This window comes from Cydia pomonella, chromosome 7 (genome assembly GCF_033807575.1).
Source record: "Cydia pomonella isolate Wapato2018A chromosome 7, ilCydPomo1, whole genome shotgun sequence".
NCBI classification, from domain to species: domain Eukaryota; kingdom Metazoa; phylum Arthropoda; class Insecta; order Lepidoptera; family Tortricidae; genus Cydia; species Cydia pomonella.
This window is the reverse complement of record NC_084709.1, coordinates 10977550-11000602: the sequence shown is the minus strand read 5'-3', so window position 1 is coordinate 11000602 and position 23053 is coordinate 10977550. Positions and strand designations below refer to the sequence as shown.

The 23053-nt window shown below is 41.5% G+C and overlaps 2 protein-coding genes across 6 annotated transcripts in view; one reads left to right on the top strand and one right to left on the bottom strand.

Annotated features, from left to right (window-relative positions):
- LOC133519799 (methylcytosine dioxygenase TET-like) overlaps nucleotides 1–16112 on the top strand; it is a 143735-nt gene extending 127623 nt beyond the window's left edge. For all 5 annotated transcript variants that reach the window (XM_061853907.1, XM_061853906.1, XM_061853905.1 and 2 more), the window contains 6 exons: nucleotides 97–2580; nucleotides 3221–3360; nucleotides 3638–3866; nucleotides 5964–6242; nucleotides 11036–11264; nucleotides 11597–16112. In XM_061853907.1, the coding sequence (XP_061709891.1) occupies nucleotides 97–2580; nucleotides 3221–3360; nucleotides 3638–3866; nucleotides 5964–6242; nucleotides 11036–11264; nucleotides 11597–13805 (5570 nt within the window). In that variant the 3' untranslated portion in view covers nucleotides 13806–16112. The remainder of the gene's footprint in view (nucleotides 1–96; nucleotides 2581–3220; nucleotides 3361–3637; nucleotides 3867–5963; nucleotides 6243–11035; nucleotides 11265–11596) is intronic.
- Nucleotides 16113–16582: 470 nt separating this feature from the next.
- The window catches only part of LOC133519801 (all trans-polyprenyl-diphosphate synthase PDSS2), a 37005-nt gene continuing 30534 nt past the window's right edge, over nucleotides 16583–23053 (bottom strand). Inside the window, 3 exon segments of the mRNA XM_061853911.1 lie at nucleotides 16583–20038; nucleotides 21284–21475; nucleotides 21996–22156. Of these exon segments, the coding sequence (XP_061709895.1) occupies nucleotides 19877–20038; nucleotides 21284–21475; nucleotides 21996–22156 (515 nt within the window). The 3' untranslated portion in view covers nucleotides 16583–19876.

Below are 23053 nucleotides of genomic sequence, written 5' to 3'. Positions count from 1 at the left end.
AGATTGTTTACCTTTCATATTCATGCGTAGCTTTACTTTTTATTTTTGTACGTTATCATGTGTTGTAACTAACTCATAATACTCATGTTACTCCAGGTTGGCAGAACCAGTTCATCCAACAGCTTCCAACACAAACCGGACAGACCACCCTCGACTACCAGGGCAACCACACAGCGTACGCCACATCGCCTCACTACCAGGCCAGCACCACTTACACCGTCCAGAACGTCGCCACCACCTTCGACGTGACCAACAACACATACTACCAGGCGGGCGTCCAGGCCGTACCGGCCCAGCGACCGCCGTCCACTCGGGCGTACACCCCAGTGCCCTCGCCCCGAGCGCCACACTACCCAGAATACCAACAGCAATACGCTCAACAAGCGACTACTCCAGGAGTCACCGGCGGCAACGACTCCCGACCCGCCTCCGCCGCCTCATACCAAAGCGCCGTCCCGACTACCTCCGCGCCCGTCTATAGCGTCAGCCAACAAACTTATGAGCGCACCGACTATCAAGAACACTCAGAGGAGTACAATGGTGAAAACGGCACCGGAGAATCCAGCAACGACACGGAAAGGCAAGAGAGCACCCCGAATGGACAGCATTCGGGAAACGCCGAGCCTGGGTACCTGCAGGGGAGCAGCGGTCCGCGAGCTTCACTCGATTGTAGCGGGTACCCGGGCGGCTATAATGGCGGACACCAGTACAGGGAGAACGGACAGAGCCAACAACAACAGCAGCAGCAGCAGCAACAACAACAACAACAGCAGCAGCAGCAACAGCAGCAGCAGCAACAACAACAGCAGCAACAAGATTGGCAACAGCGCCAGTGGCAGCACAACCAAAGAATAAACCAACAGATCCAAAACCAACAAATGCAGAATCAACAGTTACAAAACCAACAAATGCAAAATCAAGTAATACAAAACCAGCAGCAGATTCAGAATCAACAACAACAACTTCAGAATCAGCAGCAACAGATTCAAAATCAACAGCATATGCAAAACCAGCAGCAAATGCAGAACCATCAGAATCAACATATGCAACAGCAGCGCGAAGATGCCGAGCAGCAGCTATTCTCGCAATCAGACCGCGTCAACCTCAACTCCCGACTGAAGACCATGATTCTCAATAAGCAGAGTCATGCACGCGACGGCTCGGGGACGCCGCCCGACAAGGGTGACCCCGGAGAGGGTCCACCCAGACCAATCGACGAGAGAAAAGGCGGTGCCATCACCGTCAGCGATGACAGAAATACCACCGGTCATTTTTTATCGTATAGCCACCATCTCCGAGATAATTACCGCTTAGGCGAGCAGTATCCTGCCGCTGGTAATTATTCACAGAACGCTCACGCCTACGGTGCGAGCGAGTTCGGAGGTGGTGGCCACCACGTATGGGAGGGGGGCACGGAAGTGCCGAGAGGTTATGATAAACACGTTAAGAACGCGAAGAATCAGAAGCTGCCGTCCTACGCGGATGTGCGAGAGCAGTACGGTTATCCATCTGCACCGTACGAAGCGCAGAAATATGCAGAAATGTACGTTAGTGATAGTTTAAGTTACAATCAAACGGATAGTAAAGATTTCCAGTCGAAAATGGTTATAGGACCAGTATCGGAAATGAATCAGCAGAACTGCGCGCCGGCGCGTGACACCAACGCACAAACGAGGAACTACGATCACAGGGAGTACGACGCCAAATTTAGACATCCATCGGCACCGCTAATACCTAAACTAGAAACGCCAGATTCGTATCAATACCCTAAGGACGATAGGCTAAAGGACCAGTCTAGGCTTCCACAAAACGTACACCCAAATTACTGCAAAAGCAAAGACATGAACAATCCCTACAGGGAGTACCCAAACGGTATAGCACGCTCGCAAAGTACAGTGCTGCCACCTATTTCTACTATAAAGCAAGAAAATTTTGGTCAAAAGGCGCAAAATTACCAGAATTTTCAGAATTACCCGTACGAGAAAAGACAAGAGGCTGAAGTGTATCCACGATTACAAAAGAACATGGGATTTCAGAAGTACAATCGGCATTATATCGAGCAACAAAAACAAGCTAAGGAATTGGATAACCGAGTTAATATTGAGAACGCATCGGAGCCAACACCACCTTACTATATAGAGCAAATAAAATCGGAACATTCTCCTCCTGGCCATAAGATTTACAAGAATTTAAGTTACAATGTTCCAAAAAGCCATGAGCCTTATATGTACCCCGGGGACGGCGGTCCAGTGTCGATTAACAACGAGATAGGCTACTCTTGCTGCCGGCAGGGGTCTACCAAGAAGCCGCCTGCGGAACATTTACGAGATGGCGCCTGTCCCGGCCTTCAGACCAAGGACGAAATCCTCGAAGACGAGCCTGAGGAAAAAGACGCCAAAAAGCCGCCAACCCCCGTCCCAGATATAACTAAAGTTAAGGAGAACCAGTTCAACTACTCGAAGGAATATTTGGAGAATCTGGAACGGCTAAGGAACAATTCGAGGACGGAGGTGCCTGACTGCAATTGCTTTCCCGCTGACAAGAATCCTCCAGAACCTGGCAGCTATTACACTCATTTAGGTAAAACATTTTTTTAAATTTATCAAAGCATAAAACGTAAATTTCACGTGTATGTTCGCTTTCACTGTTTCATAAAAAAACCTTATCGGTTTTATTATGTTCTTCATTACTGACTTCCATAAGACGTTTAATAACTTTCAAATAATATATACGGACTATTAGTTCCGAATGAATAAAGAGAAGGAAAAACAGTGACATTGAACATCTACATACTTTCTAAGATATCCTTAGGATATGGCAAACGGGGAGTCCTCCGAGGAATTGTTCGGATTAATCCCTGCCGCTTCTTTTCGCCATCGCCCTACGCGACAACATTTCCATCCTCACCACTTAAATGGTTGGCAGTCCTCAACTGTGCGTTTCTCCAGGAACTTTCTGCCTCGCACAGCTAAACTGTGGAATGATCTGTCGCCTGCGGTATTTCAGGACCGATACTACCTTCAAGAAAAGAGCGTACTCCCATCTTAAAGGCCGGCAACGCACTTACAACCCCTCTAGTGTTGCAGGTGTCCATGGGCGGCGGTAATCGCTTACCATCAGGTGATCCGTCTGCTTTGTTTGCCTCCTCTATCATAAAAAAAAGTATTTATTTATTTAATACTATTAGTCTTTTCCATATCAATCCATTTATAAATTTCAGGAGCAGCTGCAACCCTAGCAGAGCTTCGCAAGGAGCTCGAAGGACGTACAGGCTTGTCAGGCAAAGAGTTGCGCATCGAGAAAGTTTGCTACACCGGCAAGGAAGGGAAGTCGGCCCAGGGCTGCCCCATGGCCAAGTGGGTGAGTGTATGGATCCGAACCACTATTTACTTGTCTCCTTTCTCACTGATTCTTATACTACTAACAGTAATCCAAAAAATATATTATAATAAAATGTCAGTTACTTAATCACGTTGTATGTACTGATTAAAAACACGTTCCATCGTAAATAACTATAGCTATTTAATTATAGAGAGCGACACTGAAATCCTAGACTAAATATTACCTCTACTCAACAACAGACGACGCCACTCTCTTTGTTTCTATCAATGGCGCTTAACCAAAACCGACTGCACAGGTAATCCGTCGCTCAAGCTACAGCGAGAAAGTTCTCGTGGTGGTGAAATGCCGCGCTGGACACAAGTGCCCGACCACGTGGATCGTGGTGTGTCTGGTGGCGTGGGAGGGCATCCCGCAATCCGAGGCCGACTTGGACTACACGCTCTTGTCGCACAAACTCAACCGCTACGGCTTGCCTACCACTCGGCGATGTGCTACTAACGAGAACAGAACATGCGCTTGTCAAGGTGATAAACCTTAAAAATTACTTAATTAGTACTAATCACTACCGAACCATTCATATTTCCTAGATTAGATTAGACGCGACTAACTCTAATAGCGCCTGGAATAGTCAATTCTTCTTATACCTATAGTTTTGTTATAGTTATAGACACTATATAAGTACAAAATTCTATAGTCCGTTTTTTTCGCATTCGAAAGAAGGTAAGCTATTTTGACGTGTCTTTTTATTGAAAAACACTTTTGAAAAATAAGTTATGGCAAATATGTAACACCTCTGGAGTTGCAGGCGTCCATAGGCTACGGTAACTGCTTACCCCGGCCGTATGCTTGTTTGCCACCGACGTAGAATTAAAAAAAATATAAATCATACATGATCTTTCACATTCGTTTGCTTTCATGAGTAATAGAGTCTGGCTACTGAAATATTACACAAATATTTTGGCGGGAAAATTGAAAAATCTTGGGCTGGTCACACTTTGTGTAGTAGGTATTATAGTTTTGATACCAGAAAATATTTTTGATTTTCTGTGCACACGTAAGGTACCTAAGGAAATAAGTTAATATACATTGACGTGCACTCAAAGTCAGCTCATGTAATTTCTACCTCTATGTAAAGTACATAGATATATATAGACATGTTCCGCCAAGATATTTTGATATATTTTATATTTTTATAACAATTTACTACTGACCGGTCATTGCACAGATTTCTTCTTAATATTAGTTTTCAGTAACTCGTTACGTGCCAATGTTTAGATTTTATCGATACTTTCCAGAACTTCTAGTTTATCCGTTTCTTTACACACTTGAGATTGTCCTGTTCATGAGATTCAGGTACTTATTAATAAATTCAGGTACTTTATCAGATATAGGTAACTGTTAGAACTAGTACTTAAAATATCAAAATATTAATAGAGCACCAACCTACTAAATTGTTTACGACTTGTAAACATAGCAGTTTTTCGTTATACAACGCTTCACGTCGACTTCGCACATTATCGTAATTATTTATGAGCTTAAATAATAGTTTGCGGACCCCACTCGGTAGTCATTATTAATATTATTTAAAATAAACCCCGCACAATTTGAATGAATGACATAAATTGACAACAGACTTATAGCTTTTTTTTAAATCATAGACAATTGGTGATACAACCAAAGAGCATATAATCACGATACAACATGAAAATATCTGTCAACAATATTTGGCTAGCAAGACTCTAGTTACTGATTTTTAAAAAGCGTTTTTCAATAAATAGTACATTATTGCAGAGGCCGGGAAATGGCAATTCCTGGATGAGCTTCGATTTTGTCGGACGACGTGAAGCGGAGTCCGACAAACAAGACGAATCCACGAATTGCTGTTCCTGCCGAGGCATATATAGTGCTTTTCTCCAAACATGCGAGGAAATCAGGTAAAACAATCATAATGTAAGCATCAACTAGCACTCAAATCGAACCTTCACATCAAAGACGTCAAAAACAATTTCCCTCTTTAATTATTTTTTAAAAGTTAAAAGGACAACTATTCTGCTATTCAGTACCATTCAATATTTGCTCATTCAATATAATTGTGCAATATAAACTGTATTTGCACGCATGAGATCTTTAAAAAAAATTAAGTTACATAGTCTTTCAGTTTTATTAAGCAGTATTCGCACGATCACAACACAACGGTCTTACACGACTCTATCTTATTATAGCTTGAAATGATGCTGACCGGGTCGTGTAGACGCAACCTGCGGCTATATTAATTGGCTGTTTGCGTTTTCCTTAATTGATTCATGTTTTTAAAAAGTAAAAACAATACAGTAATAACTTCCCGTCCGCTAAAACAACTACTAAGACGAACTACACCGAACGAACTATAACGAAGAATTTCCCGTACTATTTTTGCTACAATAAGGTGAACATTTCCGAGCATATTGGAGAAAAAGACGTTTAAAGAGTGCATACCTTTGCATGTGAGTAAAGAGGAATGCGTCGCTAGATGTCGCTAGTAATCACTGTTTAGTATACTAGCTCTGAAAATATGAAATTTAAAGGGGTTAGACTATTGAAGTAATCTCTGATAAACTAATAATTATTCGTCTTAATTCCAGGACTGGACCCAGAATCCTGCGGCGCCTCCTACAGCTTCGGCTGCTCCTGGTCGATGTACTACAACGGCTGTAAATACGCACGTTCCAAAACCGTCCGCAAGTTCCGATTGTCCGTGAAAACAGAAGAGTCCGAGATAGAGGAGCGAATGCACGTGCTAGCGACGCTGTTGAGCCCTCTGTACATGAACTTAGCCCCGAAGAGCTTTGAGAATCAGTGCCAGTTTGAGAAGGAGGCGTCGGATTGTCGACTGGGGTTTAAACCGGGACGGCCGTTTTCTGGTAAGTATTTATCACCGAATTTCTATATGGCTACGTCAGTCCCTCTAAGAATACTTTTAGTGATACACGAACACGTGTACCCACGTTAGCTCTTAGGCCTGATTTTAGTACGGTCGCCAAGCCGCTCCGAGGCCAGATTTAATTGACTCAGCTCGGCCTTACCCACAACCGGTATCAATGTGTTCGGACAGTTCTCCTAATCACCGTACATGCGGTAGTAAAGCGGAAAAATGGTGGAGGGGATAGTAATGACGTCACAAAGATGGCGGCCGGACCTATTCTTTTTGGCGGTGTATCTCGAAAACCACTTAACCGATTTTAATCATCGAGGTGTCAAATAATAGCTTATATTATGGAGATTATTTCCTTTTCTACAAATATTTACGTGAAACCTATAGAAAAAAAAAAATCACAAAAAAAAGTTTTTTTATAAAATTATTATTTTTTATTTTGTAAAAATCTCCGTAAATATTAGCATTTCGCAAATTTTGTTTAATATAAAACATATTGCTTCATTATCAAGGAATATAATGAGCCTTAAAACATACAGATCGAGTAATAAACAATGAAGCTACACTCATTTATTTGCGCATGGGTAACGATAACTGGCTTTTACCGGTCGAAACTGTGGTGACTGTTACGATACGTATTGAATGGAATTTATAGAGTATCGGTTTTAATTACTGAAATTATAATGACAATTATAAAAACCAGACACAATAATGTTACCTTACTTCGACGTTTAGTCTCTTTTTTCGTCTTAATCATAGGTAGGTACATATTTCTTTTTACTTAAAAATTTTATACAGGGTGAACTTTTAACCACCAGTCATATTCTGCGCAGCGACTTTATAGGTCATACTTAACAACTTTTACTATGGGACCAATTCCGAAATCGCGAAAAAAAATTTGACTGTCCCATATAAAGGTGCGACCAACTTTACCAGACCAACACTTTTCCAAACTGAGCTACAGCTGTCCGATGAAGTTAAGTACTTAGGACTAACTCTCGACAATAAACTCAATTGGAACAACCACATCAACAAACGGATAGACAAGGCGGGAGTTGTCTTCTGGCAGTGCAGAAGGATGATTGGTAAGAGGTGGGGACTCAACCCGAAAATTACCCTCTGGCTCTATAAGACGATAATCCGCCCCTTACTCTGTTACGGTGCTCTGGTTTGGTGGCCAAGAACAAACCTAGGCAACGTACGAGACAAACTACAAAGACTTCAAAGGCTCGCATGCGCGGCCACCACTGGCTGCACGAGGTCTACCCCGACTGCAGCCATGGAGGTCATGCTAAACCTTCCACCGCTGCACCTACACATACAGCAAGAGGCCAGTCTCTCAGCGGTAAGGTTGCGAACCCTCAAGATATGGTCTAACATCACAGGAGCTCTTCACACAAAATGCCTGGAAAAGGTGTATGACGAATTTCCAGTGCTTAGGTCAGGCACGGACCGGATTCACAAACAAGCTATCTTCGATAAAAGGTACAAAATACAGTTATATGAGGACGACAATCATGAAGGACTCAATCCCCGGGAGCTGAGAATCTTCACTGATGGGTCCAAAACAGACAGCGGATCGGGCTCTGGAACCTTCTCAGAAGACCTGAACATGTCGATCACCACTCCGCTAGGAGCCCATAACTCGGTATTCCAAGCTGAGTGCATGGGCATCATAAACGCCGCGGCTGCCATCACTGCAAGGAAGGTAGTAGGATCCTCCATCCGCATACTCTCCGACAGTAGAGCAGTCTTAATGGCTCTAAATAGCCATATAGTTACATCCAAACTTATACACGAATGCCACGAACGACTAATGGAGGTATGTCATAATAACAAGATCACCCTACAATGGATCAAGGGACACAGTGGATCCCGAGGTAATGATGCTGCGGACGAGCTTGCCAGGCAAGGATCGAATGCGGGGGCGATTGGTCCGGAACCGATTCTTCCGATACCATTTAGCAAGTTACGCTCAATGCTGCTGGCACGTACAGGGAAACTACACACAGAACACTGGCTGAACCAGACTGGATGCAGACAGGCAAAAGAAGCCATGCCTGGCATCAACGGAAAACTCACAAGGGCGCTCCTGCAACTAGGGAAGGTCCGACTGAGTATGGTAACCAGTGTCATAACAGGTCATGGACTATTTAACAAACATCTTTTCACAACAGGTGTCACAGACAGTCCCCTGTGCCGAGGTTGCATGGAGACAGAAGAAATAGCCTCTCACGTGGTGCTGGAATGCAGCGGAGTGACTCCATACAGGGCTAAACATCTCGGATCTCCGAGAGACCTCCCCGAGGTCCTACTCAACATCAAAGGTTTGATAGGATTCCTCGAGGAGCTGGGCTGGCAGGACTAGCCCACCCCCAACATATCACGCAAAATAGGCGCAAGTCGTCGAGTTGCGGAAAAATCGCCCGAATACAATACAATACAATACAATTTATTTATTTATTTATTTATTTTATTTATTACAAAATATATAAACATTACAGTCAACAAAAACCAAGGCGCTTATATACTAGAACAATTATATATATACATTTAGATATTAACAATACACAAAAATAATACTACTGTACAAGGTGCGACAATACAAGGTGCGACCAGACCGCAGCTTAAAAAACGGTCACGATACGGAATCGCAGTGACGCGTCGTATGCGTACCGTTTTTGACGCATGCTCCCCACACCGCTGTTTAAAAAACGGTGACGGTACGGAATCGCAGTGACGTGCTTCACGCGAATCTTTTTTGTTCGCAAAACAGTTGCGTCTTTTACGTCACCGGTACGGTGTCTGCCATAAGATCTCCGTGTAATATTTTTTGCGATTTTTACGCAGTTCAATTTACGGTGCGTCAGCTTATTTTAAGCAGCGGTGTGGCGAGCATGCGTCATGGACCCGGGTACGTCCTTAAACTACGTCCAAAAGAGAGGTATGGGCATTGTGAATGTCATCTCGCTTTGTGTGGTAGGGCACAGCCAGTGGGTGTCATTCCAGATCCAAATTTTCTTGCGTGATTCGGCATTGGTCCCATAATAAAAGTTGTTCAGTATGACCTGTAAAGTCACTGCGCAGAGTATGGCTGGTGGTTAAAATTTCATCTTATACCTATATTCGACACAAGTAGTAAGTACTTACAGACCAACTATGATACACATTTTGCCTGTATAGTGATACATACTGAATAAATTAATACCTGATTTAAAAAATAAAACAAAAATAACAAATAGCATGTTATTTAATTCAGTAATCACTAATCAGTCTTAAACAATGAACATCATACTTTTAGATTAGACAACAAAATGTATATTTATACTGTGTTTCGACTTGAAAGATTTTACTGCTTTAAAACATAAGACAAACCTACCAACCAAATGTATAAAAAAAAATGTTTTTTGTGATTATTATTTTCCTATAGGTTTCACGTAAATGTTTGTAAAAAGGAAATAATCTCCATAATATAAGCTATTAGTTGACACCTCGATGAATACAATCGGTTAAGTGGTTTTCGAGATACACCGCCAAAAAGAATAGGTCCGGACGCCATCTTTGTGACGTCATTACTATCCCCTCCCACCATTTTTCCGCTTTACTACCGCATGTACGGTGATCAGGAGAAACGCCCGAACACATTGATACCGGTTGTGGGTAAGGCCGAGCTGAGTCAATTAAATCTGGCCTCGGAGCGGCTTGGGGACTACTAATAGTAAAAGTTGTTCAGTATGACCTATAAAGTCGCTGCGATGACTGGTGGTTAAAAGTTCACCCTGTATAAAATTTTTAAGTAAAAAGAAATATGTACCTACCTATGATTAAGACGAAAAAAGAGACTAAACGTCGAAGTAAGGTAACATTATTGTGTCTGGTTTTTATAATTTCAGTAATTAAAACCGATACTCTATAAATTCCATTCAATACGTATCGTAACAGTCACCACAGTTTCGACCGGTAAAAGCCAGTTATCGTTACCCATGCGCAAATAAATGAGTGTAGCTTCATTGTTTATTACTCGATCTGTATGTTTTAAGGCTCATTATATTCCTTGATAATGAATCAATATGTTTTATATTAAACAAAATTTGCGAAATGCTAATATTTACGGAGATTTTTACAAAATAAAAAAAAATAATTTTATAAAAAAACTGTTTTTTGTGATTATTTTTTTTCCTATAGGTTTCACGTAAATGTTTGTAGAAAAGGAAATAATCTCCATAATATAAGCTATTATTTGACACCTCGATGATTAAAATCGGTTAAGTGGTTTTCGAGATACACCGCCAAAAATAATAGGTCCGGCCGCCATCTTTGTGACGTCATTACTATCCCCTCCACCATTTTTCCGCTTTACTACCGCATGTACGGTGATCAGGAGAACTGTCCGAACACATTGATACCGGTTGTGGGTAAGGCCGAGCCGAGTCAATTAAATCGTGTTTCTAGAGGGCTTTTGAGATTTGGCGACCGTACTATTTAGACTTGTAAGTTTCTTACGTAAGATTTATGTTTTCGTTTATTTGGCAATAAGGCTCGCGTGATCACTACCAGGCATTTTAGGTGTATTACCGTTCATTTAAATATAGAGATGTCAAATTTTATAAGAAACATCTGCATTCGAAATAGTTAAATATTATTCGTATATATCACTAGTCAAAGCTGAAGAACGACATGCATAGACAGAAGAATTATTATCGGAGGTTAGCTTTTTCTTTCTTTTTTTCTTAGTGAAATATGTAGTCTCATTACCGACTAAACAGCCACTCACCTTTCCAGGTGTAACAGCATGCATCGACTTCTGCGCCCACGCTCACCGCGACTTGCACAACATGAACAACGGCTGCACCGCCGTCGTCACGCTGGCCCGCCACCGCTCGCTCTCCAAGCCCAACGACGAACAGCTGCATGTGCTCCCTCTGTACGTGCTGGATACGACGGACGAGTTCGGCTCGAGGGAGGCGCAGGAGGAGAAAATCAAGAGCGGCGCGCTCGAGGTGTTGGATAAGTGAGTGGTGATGTATTATCATGTTACCTACTGTAGCGGCTCAAGAAAATTTTAAAGTAGTTCTAAGATGAAAGGTCTCAATACGTCATGAGGCGTACTTTTATATCCCGGAATCATCCTAAATTAAGACCCGGAATTAAGTGCATATTGCGATATGCTGTTGATTTCGGGTATTAATTTAGGATGATAGTTGATAAGCCGAGGTATACTACTGTAACGATGCTACTGTCACGAATGACACAACAATTTTCGATACGCCTAGTTCTTATAAAATCTACCTTCCTCTTAGGGTTTGTTGCACACAACTAAAATGTTTTTCTCATCGCTTACAGATATCCTATGGAAGTACGCGTGCGCTCAGTTCCACTACAGCCCTGCCGGAGGCACGGAAAGAAGCGGAAGGACGAAGAAGCGACCGACGCCAACAGCTCCAGCGGCAGCCAGGCCAGCCCCACCGGCCACAGGAAGGCCGCGCCGCCCTCGCCGCGCGCGCCGCAGCCCGACGCGCGCCCGCCCGCCAGCCCGCGCAGCCAGCACAGCGCCTCCCCCCGCGCGGTCACCCCCTCCAACCCCTCGCCCTTCACCAACAATTCCTTCAACTCCGCCTTCAACCCCATGCACAACTCCTCCGGCCTCATGAACCCCAACCTGAGCAACCCCGCCCTGCTCGACATGGCCACCATGATAGACAACTTCACCGACGCCCAGCTGCAGAGCAACCAGATATCCAGCACCGTTCTGGACTCGCCGTACAACTCCTACGAGCAGAACTACAATCTGCACCACCAGAACGCGCTGTACCCGAACCACGTCAACAATCCCGCGCCGGTCGAAAGCTGCCAGAATCCTAACCCCGATGAGCTTCCCGGTTTCGCTTCCGGTCTACAGAAAAGGGACCAGTTCCCGAACCCCCCGAATAGCGATCAGATGAACCCCGCACAGAACCAATGGCCCGATTTCGCCGGCGCCGAAATATTCAGCAACGTCGTCAAGGAGGACCCCGATTCCACGACGGCGCACCTCAACGTTCCGCCGAACAACTACAGTCCGGACTCTAATAGAAGCGAAACAAATTCAGACACGTCCCAAAAGAATCCCTCGGAAACGGATAAAAACTCTCTCATAGCTGATCTAACCCAGAAACTTCCAGACTTTGATATGCCAAGCTCCCCGAGACTGACTGAGATTTCTCAGAAATCTCAGAGCACCCCGGCCTCGCCGGCCCCTTCTCAAGTGCCCGAGTTAAAATCTCCAAATAACAGTACTGAATTAAATGCTTCCTTAGAATCGCGAAAGAGTGTGTGGAAATCACCCGAATCCAAGACTTGGGATCCTTCTAAAACTAAGGAACCTACGACTCCAGAAAATGAAAACGCCTTGTTCAGGGTTCCAAAGGCGCGGCCTCCGTCGCGATCACAGCACGTCAATCCAGCCGAAGGCATGGAGAACACCACATTCTTGAAACCATATCCACCTTCCGACAGAACGCCTCTAGCACAAGGATACGAACACAGAAGTCCATACGACAATAGATCACCGAACAACACTGCCGCACAAACTGCCACGTCCCAAGCCAACTACACAATCAGCCATGACGATAACCAGAATATGGCCGCGGCCAACAAACCGACTGAGTTCTCCGGCAGCAACTTCCAAGCTGTCAATCAACAATGCTACGGAAATCAAGCTCCAATTCAGGGCTACGGCAACTACCCCCAGGTGGCAAACGCCTACAGCTTTTCGCCAAATCCGTACGGACATTTTAATCCGTACGAAAACACGTACAACGACTACAACAGCTTGGCGTACTACAACGCCGAGAAGTACAAAAGGGAGGAGCTGCTAAGAAATCCCCACTGCTACAACTCGTACGGGTATCAATATAATCCTAATTTTGCGCCAAATTTTTATCAAAATCCAAGTCCGAACTGGTGCCAGTCGTCGCCGAACTGGTGCCTGTACCCGCCGGCCTTCTCCATCCCCTACCCGCCCGAGCCGCCCAAGGCGGAGCCCATAGGGGAGGTCACCGAGGTCACCGACAACCTCGAATGCTTCAAGGACGGCCAGATGGGCGGCGTCGCCATCGCCCTCGGCCACGGCAGCGTGCTCTTCGAGTGCGCCAAGCACGAGATGCACTCGACGACGTCCGTCCGGACACCCAACCGGATGAATCCGACTCGAATATCACTGGTTTTCTACCAGCACCGGAACCTCAACCGTCCGAAGCACGGCCTCGAGGAGTGGGAGGAGAAGATGAGACTAAAGAAGCTGGGGCTGAACCCGTCGCCTTGCGCGGCCGGCTCCAGCCCCTCGTCGCGCGCCGGGACGCCGGGCACGCCGGGCCCGGCGGCCCCCGCGAGCCGGCCCGGCGCCGGCCCCGGCCGCGCCTCGCTGGCCGCGCTCGTGGAGGCCACGGCGGCCGCGCGCCGCGCCGGCCACGTGCTGCTGCGCGCCGCCACCAACACCACCACGTCGTGGACCACGCTGTTCCCCATGCACGGCTGCACGGTCACGGGCCCCTACCAGGAGTCGGCCACCTGACGGCCCGCGCGCCGCCCGCCGCCCGCCCCGCTCGTCGCGACCGAGTGAGCGAGACGAGAGATGTTGCCTTTCCATTAGTAGACTCTCTAGGTAGAGACGCAGTGCTTTCCGACTATTGTAGTTCCTCGATTTATAAAATTTAAATGTAAGTCGGGCCGGTCCGGGTCTTTTCTGGACGCCGGCCGTCCCCGGTGACCCGAGTGAGTTTCCGATCAAAGATGTAATTTTAAGTTATATTTTTTAATAGTGTTTATCGCATTTCAGCTAGTCTTACGTTACTATGTTAGTATCGAATCGTGTATAGTCGAAGTGACCGTTATCGTGTAGATTTGTTTTTTGTATATTCTTGTCGTAGAAATCGATTTGTGGCCCTTTTTGGATCTAGTTTTTATTATTTTACATTCTATGTTTTAAAATAGAATGGTTAGTATTTTGTCTGCATATTTTGTGGGTGTTTTCTAATACGACGCAATGCGTGTGCATCGCAATGATCTCAACTACTAACCTGTGACTAGCTTACGAGACAGAGTACAAAACGTCAGACGATACTCGCGCCGCGACGCTACTTGCAGTTGGCGAGCGTGTTTATTGATATTTTTGTACCTTTGTTTATGTATTTAAGTTGTTTTAATTGTATTTTAATTACCATTCCTCTGTATTGCTGATCATTTTTTAGGCGTATTTATTATTATTAAATCAAACGGTGGCGCTCGAGCGACACGGTTAGTACCACAAAGATATGAGTGCTTTTCTATTAGGTTAGGATGTGTGTATTTTTAACTTTTTAGAGTATTTAACTTATTTATATTGTATTACGTGAACCATTGTCAGATCATTTCCTTTGTAACGGTTTAGTGTTACTGTAGACATTAATATATTTCCTTTACGTCATCACATTAAATTATTGCAGTTGTTTTTAGCATGTTCAAGTAGCCTTCTTTACTTTTCACTAGTGCCTGCATGTTCGGCCGCAGACCGAGGTCTGTAGACATTCGATATTAAATTAATCATTGCCTTGTTCGTTTGATCAAGTGACGCGTCTACTAACTAATCATCTAACGTAGACGATAAAATTTTATAAAATTAGGTACATACAATAAAAAGATGAGTAATAAATTACATACATTTATATAAGATAGATTATTTGCAGAAAAACAATTGTCAGGCGCTTGGAAAGATTATAAAGTAGGCGTATTATTGAAAATGAATGAAAACATACTGATTAATAGTTATTAATATATAATTAGCGTAAGAAAAAGTTTGTTTTAAAGATTAAACTATTGATATAGTTTATATTTTTTACGTGTACGTATTTATTGAACGGTAAATTTATTGGGACGAACGTGAAATTATTTATAGGTTAATAGTTTTGATGGCAAAACTTATAAAAATTAAGCAATAATAGACATCGGAGTCTATGTAAATTGTAAGGTAGGAGTGAAATTAAAATTAACGAATGGTGCGAATTGTCGTCGATCTTATGGAAATGCTTAACGTTTCAAAACTTACCAAAATTTGCCTAAAATTGTATTTGGATATTATTTGTGTAGACGTTGTAGGAAGTCTTGCCATTGCCAGTTGCCAACGGTCGTGATCCAGCTCTGGTCCCGTCGGGACTGCACATATCAAACCCATCGCAATATTTATAATGATAGTTATCTACGCGTTACAAACCTCATTTATCCAACTTCCAACCACGTTACTATCAAAATGTCTTCTTGGTGTATTTTGTCCCTCGTCAATTTTAAGTATACCGACTTTTGATCGTACTGTGGTACTAGCATTAAACCGAGTTTATAATTTTATACGCGTTTTGCACGGGCAAAATTTTGACACCAAAATTGTAAAGATAAAATTTGTAGCGTATGTAAAGAAATCATGTATCATCGGTCTTTTATAAGCGTTGTATCAGTTAGGTCACTAGAAACCTGTGATATACCCATTAACTTGAGTGCTTGGACTGCTTGTAACGTGTATTCTTCAGTGTGCATGAAAGTATGCGGTATTTTTCATCAAATTCTAAACTCAAAACCAAAAACGACCAGTATTGTCATAAAGTTGTAACCAAAAAGCATGACGTTTGTTGATTAATTTCGCCTGGTTTCAGGTGTTTTAAATGTGGGTTATTAACTTATTACCATGTGGTTTTTACAATTTAGGTTACTTTACGCCCTGCGCGTTAATTTAAGTTACGACAAACCTATTGTGTAACAATATTTTTATTGTCTTCTGCCAAAACAAAAGAGTAATCGAATGTGTCATGTAAATAGAACTACCATTATTTATTAATACAATAATTTAAAACGATTTGTTGTTTCCTTCCACAAGTATAACCCCAACGGCTTATCCTTTGTCTATTGTTAACTAAAACCGCACGTGCCACTACCTGCAAAAAAAAGGGTCCGGTCACTTTAACCGGTTATTGAATTACGACTCCTATGGTAATTGAAATAAGATAAGATTCAAAATGAACAAATGGAAAAATTAGACCGACTAGAATTAGCTTTAGACCGACAAAAAAACTAAAACAAAATGAGTGGATCAAGTTTCAAAGCGCGACTTAAGTTCATGTTCTTCTCTAAATCTCACTGAGCATAAGCGTGAGTGAGATGGAAGGGCGGATATCATGTTTTTAAATTCTTGTGTGTTTTAATACTATAATACGATACAAGTGCGAAAAATAGGAAATTCGAAACAAGCGGCGATAAATTAAAACACGAACAAAGGGAGTGTTTTAAATCGACACGAGTTATAAGAATTAATAATAAAATACGACATAAGTAAAAATATTTATTACAAAAGTACATACAATAACAATGTATTTTCATACATTTTCATTGCTCCATGGAATGGTATTTGGAAAAAAAAATACAGAAATACCTTGAGTGCCTACATTACAGTTAATAATGTAGTGTCAAAGCCTCGAATTGTGTGAGTGTTGTTGCACACCTGTTATTGATGCAAAAATATTATACGTGTCCTGTACTTAATATTTTACTTTAACTAGCTTTTTTTATGTAAAAATATGTGTCTTATAAAAGAAAATACATTACTAGAGCGTTTCTTTTTTGCCACTTTTGTGTTATTTCTAATCATGATCGTGAGCCCTTTTATCCTTATAGGAGAAGAAAAAAGTGTCCCAAGATTGTTTACATTTTTCAAATTTTCCTTTTTGGCACCGCCACATATGGGGAAATGGTAACACAATAGGGAAAAAACCCTGGGACATTTTTTATCCCTTAGGATCGAAAGAGTTCGTTATTTTGAGAAGAAAAAAAAAATATGAAAAAAATACAAAATTAATGAAAGTGGCATTTTTTTAAAGGGACGTTCACTAAGTTCTTACATTATATTTATAACAAGCATTTTAAATATCTGTAATTCCCACTAACATTTCAAATATTATTTTTTGAGTTTGGAAAGATTTTTTTTAAATAATAGGCAGTAGCAAGAGGTAAATTGGTGCAAATTGTACCTACATACATCCAATTAGCCATGTATTTACATATATTATAGTTTAATTAACAAACAGAAATAGAAGTTAAGTATATAGACTGCTAATTACGATTTAAGGTAAAAAAATTACATGTAAGTATAAAAACCATCTGTCCTTCACAAACGTAACCAATGTGCTGTATAAGTTATATCTATGATATTTTCAATAATTATGGTAACTTACGCGATGGTAACACGAATTAATCTAATTAACGTAGTAGCACCAATGACCGTCAGGAACTCGGGAACCAATAACCGACACTTATGTTTTCTAGCCTTAAAATGTCAAATTATATTGAGATGACAGCTGTCACCGAACCCAAGCAATGTGAAAAATATTATACCCGTATTTGACATACACAGCTGCACAGTGTTGTCATATTAAGTAATCGCTTTCTTAATATGGCAAGTACGACAACCCTTATTTTCTTGGATAAAAAATAAGTGTCGGTTATTACTTTCTGTCGGTCACTGTGTCATCACGTTATATTATAATTACAAAATCCTTTAAGCCCGTTACAGAAGAAACGATAATATATGTAGGTATATGAATATACCGTAAAATACAGAAATATATCTTATAGACCTTATAGACCACACACGACAACGATACCAAAATATATATCGTTGTCTGTCTAGCACCTACAATGTGAGATTTGTGAGAGAGACTAAATATACCAAAATATAACGTAATATGCCTTGCTATATCTTAATAAAGTATATATTATAGGTTCTTGTGTGGACGCTGTCAAATAGTACGTAAAATATACCGTAAGATGCCTTAAGATATATTTTCGTATATTATCGCTCCGTCTGTGACGGACTTTACGAATGAAAAAGTGTTATATGCGGCAGCCTCATAGAACAAATTCATCTTTAGATACTTACCTACCTTTTCAGTATAAGTATAAATTGGAAACAAATATTTATTTAATAACAGACAAAGAAGCTTTTGTCGATTATCTTGTACCTATACTTGTTAATGGATATTATATTATCCTTCCCTACAGCAGCTTTCTCGTACTTTGGTTAATTATATTCTTGATCGTGCTGTATATACAGGGCCTTCTTAATAGCGCCTACGCCTGGCCCTAGAGAAATAAGTATACTATTAAAAATAAGTAAGTATAATATTTACTGTTTCCTACGTTTTGGCTGTCTGACCTTGACATTTTCTATGGGAAAGTAAATTTTTCTCACTCAATATGACCTATATATATTCAGGCCGTAAATTATTTCAGGTGACTAAATAAACACTCTGTAGAGTGCTAATTCCATACATCAATTTTGTTACCAAAACGCTTATTATTTTCGTAGTCAACAATCACGCTAGAGCGTCAAGTAGCAGATTTATCAGTACTGCTACTTGACAATAGATGTCGCGGCGAACGAAAACTCTAATGCTCATTCATTTTCAACTACTATTATAACCGGATTAACAGGAAATCTATTTTCAACTCCTGCTTGTATCATTAGTTGTAAATTATTGAGCTTTTGTCAGTCGCGACACCAGTGACATAGTGTCAAGTAGCGGTATTGAAAAACCGCTACTTGACGCAAGATGGCGACTACGAAAATACGCGTTTTGGTAAGAAAACTGAAGTATGGAGTGAGTACTCTATTATTACTTATTTCTTAATGGCCTGGCTCAGCTCAATATCAATATAGTACATTACGATACAAGTGCGAAAAATAGGAAATTCGAAACGAGTGGCGATAAATTAAAACACGACCGAAGGGAGTGTTTTAAATCGACACCAGTTGCGAATTACCTATTCGCACATGTATCGTACAACGTTTTACAGTACATATGGCCCTTTAAATGTTCGACACAGTAACGTAATATGCTACTTCTCGCACTAGTGCTATAAAGTAGCCCCATATGTACTGTAAATCTTATTTCTAAGAGGGGGCCAACGTAAAATTGCAGTGTTAATATTGATTTTTTATCCGTTTTAGTCAAGGGATAATGCCATGAAAAATACACCTGGAAATTAGACTATAGTTGCGAGGGCAGACTAAGCAAAACCTTGAAAGTTCAAAGTTGGCTCGATTGAAAAAAAAACACGAAAACATGTTCATTTATTTTCGATTGTATATCGTTACCCTGCATACTATAGTATAATTTTAGAATAAAATAGCTAGTGATACTGATATTCCTAGCTGAAGAATTTCATTAGCAAATTTTAATCAGAAGTATAGGTAAGTACTTTCAGAGTTATTGAGGTAAAATTTTAAAAGCACGCACGTCACGCAATCGCCAAAACTTCCGTCGCAAGTTTCTTTTGTTTCTTTCTAATTTCTTGGCTTTACGCCCCCTCTTAAAAGGCAGGCGTCAAAAGGTGATTTAAGAGGACCAATGGAAATTATATTACATTTACCTACTGATTTAAACGTTTACGATTTTTACACATTATTAAAAACGGGACTTACTTGCGTAAAACTAATCTCCGATTCGCATACTAGTCCCAGAGACAAATTGTGGTGGTTTCTGCATACGCCATTTAGACCCGTTTTAGTCGTCTAGATAATCATATCGTTATGTAACATAAAATACCACAGGTAGTTCCTTAACTCTAGAGGTGGTCGTGGTGCATGGCGACTATGATGTTGGTGAGGGCGGTCCTGGCATCGCAGTTGGGGAAGCTGTCGAGCACCTCGCAGGCGGTGGCTATGTGCTCTCGCTGGAGCTTCTTGGTCTGCTCGATGCCGTCGCCTTCTAGCACCGCTTTGTAAAGCTGTCAACGAAAAAATACTAGGTGAAGAAAGCCATTTCAAAGTTTGAGCGATATGTGCCAGAGCTTACATCTAAATAATCTCTCACTATAACGCTAATAATGTTATTATACAGGGTGACCTTAGCCATTGGACAAACCCTGAAATTCCACGTAGGGTTACTCTTAGGAATGCTCTGACGTTAATATTTTTTTAATTAAAACAAAAGATTAAATAATATTTTTTTCGAACAAAAGTTATTTGCAATAATCGACAACAAAAAGAAACACTGCGTTAATCTTTGGCAGTGTTTTGACAATTTGTTCGAATATTTGATAATGATGTCATTTTTCAAAAGTCAGAAGCTTATTAGCGTCATGAATAAAAAGGTGGCTGTGACATAATCGAACAGACAGACGGACATGACGAATCTATAAGGGTTTCGTTTTTTGCCATTTGGCTACGGAACCCTAAAAAGATAATCAAAAAGGTTGAAGAAGGTTCCATACTATTCTTTGAGGATATTACCTTAGGAGCTACTAACACATACAGGCTGCTCCAAAGTAAAAATTGGTAATTTGTTAATTTCTTCGAAACCGCTACACCGGCTGTTATGATACTTTGTACACTGGTTCTAAATACCCTAATGCATATGTACATTTCGGCTTTGTCAATGGCTAGGGACACACTGTATAATATTAAAATATTAACCTCTACCACATATTAAATAGTAGTACTACCGTACAGAAATGACACTTCGTGGACACTTCCTACAAACCCGAAGTTTCACAGCGATTCAAGGACGAATCATGTTGACCCTTTCTAATGTATGGTACTATCCCCTTCGGCTATTTTGGGGGTTCAAATTTCAAGTAAGTATTTATCTTATCTGTGGTGTGCACGCAATGGAACGTAAATTTTTGCCAACCCTAATAATTGCTCGTAGCAATTCTCAGTCGAGAGCGCCCGAAAGGTCGAGTGCCCACTGCCTCTACTAGAAAACTATCTCGTGGTCCTATTTTTATTTTATTTATTTATTTATTAAGTACAACCACATCGTATATATTACATATGTTACATCACAATAATCTTAAAGTACTTCACCTGATATACTACGACAATTAGTACGAAGACAAGACGAAGTCAAGGATACGGGGTTGTATTTGAAGAACGCGACTTTGTATAGATACTTGTAACTTGTTCCTTTCTTTGTCTTCTTGTTTTATTTGTCAATTTAACCATTCTATAAACTAGTGGTATGTACTTACCGCGTGGTAGTCGACATCGTGCACACTCTTCCGCCCAGCCTCGATGTATTCGTACAGCTCAGGCCGCGCTTGAAGAGTGAACGCCAACGGGGCACCGACTAACGAGAAGCGAGAGGGCTCGGGGCCGGAGAACGGTTCCAAGTCAAGGAAGGCTTGCCAGGCTAGGGCTAAGTGGCAGCCGAAGAGGTAGCCCTGGAATTAAAAAGTTTAGTGAATTAAGAATTTGTGAAACTATTAATAGGTACCTACAGACAATCAAGAATTACGTCGATGATCATAATGTCAGCGACATAAAGTGATGCTTTTCACTCTTTGAACGCTCCTATCGTAGTCTTCGCGTCATCGTGAACCTTGTCGGAATGCACGAAGGTTGATATTGGGCTGTAGCCGCACGCGTTAGTTGAGGTCTTTGACGGTCAAAGGGTTAAAGTAACCAAAGCTTACCATAAGCAGACCTTCATATAAACGTGGATTCATATACATAACTCAGTTTAAATTAAAGCCAATGCAATAAATACCTAGCTCAAAGCCGCACGGCAGGCATTGGGACTATAGCCCAAACCCTCTCGCGCTGTGCCCAGCAGTGGGACGTATATGTTTAGGCAGAATTATTTGGTAAACTGCTGCCATGCGTCTCGCCTTTTCTTCGTGAGCCAGGCGATTCTTATTTTAGAACTTGGTCTCCGTTGGTGAACCTTTGTCCATTACATACCTGCGTCTGCAGCTTGGGCTGGTGGCCGGCCAGCTTGAGCGCGGCGGAGCAGCTCTTGCCCAGCAAGGCGCCGGCTGCGAGCACGTGCCGCGCCGCCCATTCGCGCCGTGCGCGCCCCAGAACGCCGGTTAATGGGAGGGGATCGATCACGCACTCCCATTCTGTGAATAATAAATAGGGTATTTTTATCTCTTACATATTCGATTAAGCGGCATTTCAATCGTTATTACTAAGGCTCCGTCAGCGAACTGTAGTTGTGCCATTCCGTCATCAACAGCCGATCTAAAAATAATATAGCTCTTTAACTATGGGTAAATGTATTCTGAAGAAGAGTAATAAAACAAACAAAAGCAAAATTAATAAAATAATAACGATGAAAAAACGAACACCACAGGGTGCTGTAGTAATATCTACCCACGGGATACTACAGCACCCTTCCGCCATCTAGAGTGAAACAGCGATACTAAAAAAAAATTTCATTCAACTAATTACCTATCAATATAGCAGTTTCATCGATCTAATAAAATCCTATCCTATCCCCAATTGAGAACACTGCACATACAGGATTGATACTCGTAATTAGTATTTTTTCTAGAAAAAAAAAAGCGGCCAAGTGCGAGTCGGACTCGCCCATGAAGGGTTCCGTACGGTTATGACGTATTAAAAAAAACTACTTACTAAATCTGGTTCAAACCAATTTTCGGTGGAAGTTTGCATGGTAATGTATATCATATATTTTTTTTAGTTTTTTTATTCTCTTATTTTAGAAGTTACAGGGGGTGGGGGACACACATTTTACCACTTTGGAAGTGTCTCTCGCGCAAATTAAAATTAATTATTTAGTTCTAAGTTAGAACTGAAACTCAAAAAATTTTTTCATCAAACCCATACGTGTGTAGGTCTTCAAAATTGATATTGAGGTTTCTAATATCATGTTTTTCTAAACTGAATAATTTGCGCGAGAGACGCTTCCAAAGTGGTAAAATGTGTGTCCCCCACCCCCTGTAACTTCTAAAATAAGAGAATGATAAAACTAAAAAAAATTCTAAGTATGGGGA